Source organism: Euleptes europaea, chromosome 16 (assembly GCF_029931775.1).
Source record: "Euleptes europaea isolate rEulEur1 chromosome 16, rEulEur1.hap1, whole genome shotgun sequence".
In the NCBI taxonomy this organism is placed as follows: Eukaryota; Metazoa; Chordata; class Lepidosauria; order Squamata; family Sphaerodactylidae; genus Euleptes; species Euleptes europaea.
In genome coordinates this window covers 47,827,460-47,831,475 of record NC_079327.1, presented here as the reverse complement: position 1 = coordinate 47,831,475, position 4,016 = coordinate 47,827,460, and the positions used below count along the sequence as shown (strand labels likewise).

Below are 4,016 nucleotides of genomic sequence, written 5' to 3'. Positions count from 1 at the left end.
GAGCTGAGCCGACACAAAATGTCACTTAATGCCAGCTCAGCACCAACATCTATCACCTGATGCTGGCCAAGCAATAGCTCTCATCTCCTGTGGAGCATCTACTCTTAAGCAGGAAATGGAGGTGAGAGAAACAAGTGTCTGAAGATGTTACTAGATTCAGTTTTATGAATGAATGTATGAGGCAATGGGCCAGCATGGAGAAGGATGTGAAATCAGTGAGTGGGCTCTTTGTATCCAGCTGATGGAGCTGATGGTTGTTCTTCTAATGCTTCTTTGCAAAGTGTGCTTGTACAGTTTGATTGACTCCCTGTTGTGGTTTCTTTCCTTTCCCCCCCCCCTTTGAAAACAGTGCTTTAAAGTTTTCTACTCTGCAAAATGAGTTACTTCCTGTCCTACTGTAAAGGGCACTGCAGTGCTGTGCTGTCTCAGTACCAAACCCTCCGAGCAGAAGGCTTGCTGTGTGATATTTTGTTGAAGGTAAAAGAAAACGAGTTCCCCGCTCACAAGTCTTTGCTGGCCTGTTCCAGTGATTACTTCAGGGCCATGTTCAAGAGCTATACAAAAGAATCGAAGGATGCCATCATTCACCTGCAAGTCATCTCAGCTATTGGTCTGCAACGTATTCTGGATTTTATTTATACCTCCTGGTTGCCCTTGTCTTTTGACAGTTTGGAAGATACCTTGGAAGCGGCCACTTACCTGCAAGTGACTGAGGCAATCGGCTTGTGCAGCCAGTACTTGGCTAATAATCTTACTCTAGAGAGCTGCTGTTTTTCCGCCAATGTTGCTGCAAAATTCTATCTTCCAGATGCTTTATCAGCAACTGGAAAATACATAATTATTAATCTCTGGAAACTGCTGAATATGGATTTTGCTGGGCTGCTTGAGCTGAACTTCCAGACTTTGAAAGCAATAGTAGAATCACCTGATGTCCCCATGGTCAAAGAACATGACTTGCTAGATCTATCGCTGAAGTGGCTGAGGCATGATAAAGTGAGATTAACACACACTACTAGCCTGTTGGAACATATAAGATATAGTCTAATTCCAGTGGAAGATCTGAGAAAGGTCTACACACAGACAGAAGTACCACTGACAGCTCCCATAAAATACTTAATCATAAAAGCAATAAACTACCATTCACTTATCTTCAGACAACCAATCCTTCAGGATAAGTACAGCACCTTGAGAAACCAGAAGACGCAGATTATCCTCCTTGGAGGTATGATTGCACATGAAGGGCCTGTCAGTGATGTGGTGGCTTTTGATGTTTACAATCACAGATGGCAAACTTTAACACAACTGCAGAACAGAGTACAAAATCACTGTGTGTGCACAATTGGAAACTTTTTATATGTATTAGGTGGAGAAATAGAAGATTTGCAAAGTGATCCAAAATGTCTGGCTTTGACCGTTACAAACAAAGTCCATCGCTATGATCCCAGGTTTAACAAGTGGATCCAAGCCACAGGGATGCTGGACAAGAGATGCCAGTTTTCTTGTTGTGTCCTAAAAAACAACATCTTTGCAATTGGTGGGAAAGGTGAAAATGGATCATTGCATTCATCTGTGGAAGTCTACAATATTAGCCAAGACAGATGGACAAAGGTTCAGAATTTGCCATGTAAAATGCATGGTCATGCGGGTACTGTTTGCAAGAACATCATTTATATATCTGGTGGCAAACATATGGATCAAAGCAACACAAGTAAAGATATGTATTCTCTGGATACTCTGGAAGGACAATGGATAAAGCAAGCCCCAATGAGTATTGCTCGGTTTGGGCATCAGATGGCCACAATCAGAGATACAGTTTTTACATTTTTAGGGCTTTATGAAGCATTCTCTGAAATTGAAATGTATGATCCTGCCCAGAATCAGTGGACACGTTTACGGCCGTTGGTCTATGATCGGTTTAGTTATGGTTTGGCAGTGGTGGAGGAAACTGCACTTCTCATTGGGGGGAAGAAGTGGCAAGGCTCTCAGGAGATTCCAACTCAGGATGTGGTGGGCTATGATATAGACAATGACTGTTGGGAAGAAATCTGCAAAGCTTCCTTGCCTTGGTATGGATTGCAGTGTGCAGTACTACAGCTTTCTGAATTAGTTGAAGCTAAGGGTGTTCAACAACAAAATAACAAAACATCTTGCTGAGCTGGAGCATCTACACGGACAGTTCGGCAGAGTTGTAAAACCTTTGGGATTTCTAAATATTATAAATGTAGTCCAGTCCATAATACCGAAAGCTAATGTTGTGACAGCAAATGGCATTGAACTTTATATTGCAAAGTATTCTCAAACAAAACTCAGAAAGACAACACAAGTGTTGCCAGAAATTTTTTCACAGACTAGCATGCATTTTCTTTGCATAGTTAATTGGATAAGAATGCCTTACCTAAGCAACATAAAATGGCTGTCCAAAGAATAAGATATTAATACAAGGTGCTGGTGTTCTTGATATTTTTAAAAGATTACTTGATGCAGAAACTCAGCCAGGAAGGAAAAGATGCCTGCTAATTAGCGTTTTCATTTCAACATGTATTTTAAAAGTTTGTTAAGTGATTAGGAGAACAGTGAAAGATAGAGAAAATATTTGCCCATTATGAGTGAGGACTCTATAGCGATGTCAACGGATAGCCAAACAACCAATCCAACCAATATGTGGAATTGCCATGAGGGCACCGCTTATTGTTCTTACTCTGATTTGTCTTTATGATGACCTCACATAACGAATCTGACTGATTGGTGTCACATTGATATACAGCCAGATATATGAAACCTGATTGGCTGGAATCATCACAAGAATATGCCCACTTTTAAAAATGGTGCTAAAGCGGCTGATTTGTTCTTAAAAAAAAAAAACCCAGCTGAAAACCATCAGCAAACAGCTCATAATTAATAAAAAAAAAAAAGCCACAACAGAGAGGCTTGCAGAACTCTTCACCTCCTGAAACTGCAATTTCATTGGGTGAATTTAGATAGTTGAAAATTCAGCATAGCTTTTGTCCCTTAACGATGAAGAAATATATTAAAACTGTGTGTGGAAGTAAGAGAGTGTATTATTAACGGGTCTAAGAAGTATAATGTTGAGAGGAAAATGTAACAGTAAGATCTTATATCCAGCTATTTAAGGAAGAACATACTGAATGCCAAGCCCTGCTGGGTCGTGCTAGTGCAAGTTTATTTCTTGATGATTAATTTCTTCACAACAATAGGGTATACTAACCAAAGCCATATATGGCAGGGCATATGTTTGTATGGGTTGCAATTTTGTGTTGTATGGGAAGGACAGTTTGCTGTTTTGATGCCATACATTTAAGAAACTGACTACCCAAAATACCAGTGTTCTCTTTCTATATTACTGCCAGAGTGGGATGGTTACAAGCTTTGTAATTTTAAGCCCCAGTGATGGGCAGATTTTGCAGCTAAGGTTTTTGATTCCACTGTGTGACATCTGTGTGTATGCTAATTTATGAACATTCATCTCAACATCCACTTCATTTACAGCATACCTCTTCTAGGTTGAAAGATCATGGAGCAAAGATGCATATTAGTTCTTTAAATATAGTGCTTTTAAAAAGCAATAGAATGAATACAACAACATTATTTCAAGCTTGACACAATAGAAGCTGAATATGCTCCTTGAAAGTTGTAAATCTGTCTCCACCAAGATAATGTGCAGGCAGAAGAGCTGTTGCATAGCAACAGTTTGCTGTCTTGTAAACGGCTTGACAAGCCAGTCCTGAGAATTTGCTGGCACAAGGGTGCTATGTACCAGCCAGATGGAAGAAGGGAATATGCTCATTCCAAAAGCTGCTAGGTATGCTTTATTCCCCAGGCACCCACCCTCCCGCGAGTCTGAAGCCTTCTCTCCCTAAATGGGAAATGCTTCTATGTAATAAAAAGTATTTAAACCCCTGCATAGATCTATTTTTATCATTGGGAAAATACTAAAGACTGTGTCATTCATTCAGCAGGTGTGATGGGGGGTGGGGGAAAACATAGCTGACTTTTTA

General features: G+C 40.2%; 1 protein-coding gene across 1 annotated transcript; it reads left to right on the top strand.

Moving 5' to 3' along the window:
- Positions 1-354: 354 nt before the first annotated feature.
- KLHL34 (kelch like family member 34) lies at positions 355-2,154 on the top strand. Its single transcript, XM_056861801.1, has one exon. The coding sequence runs from the start codon at positions 376-378 to the stop codon at positions 2,152-2,154; it is 1,779 nt and encodes a 592-aa protein (XP_056717779.1). The 5' UTR covers positions 355-375.
- The last annotated feature ends 1,862 nt before the right edge of the window (positions 2,155-4,016 follow it).

Coding starts and splice junctions, on each gene's coding strand:
- KLHL34 (XM_056861801.1), top strand. CDS start 376: ATGAGTTACTTCCTGTCCTACTGTAAAGGGCACTGCAGTGCTGTGCTG.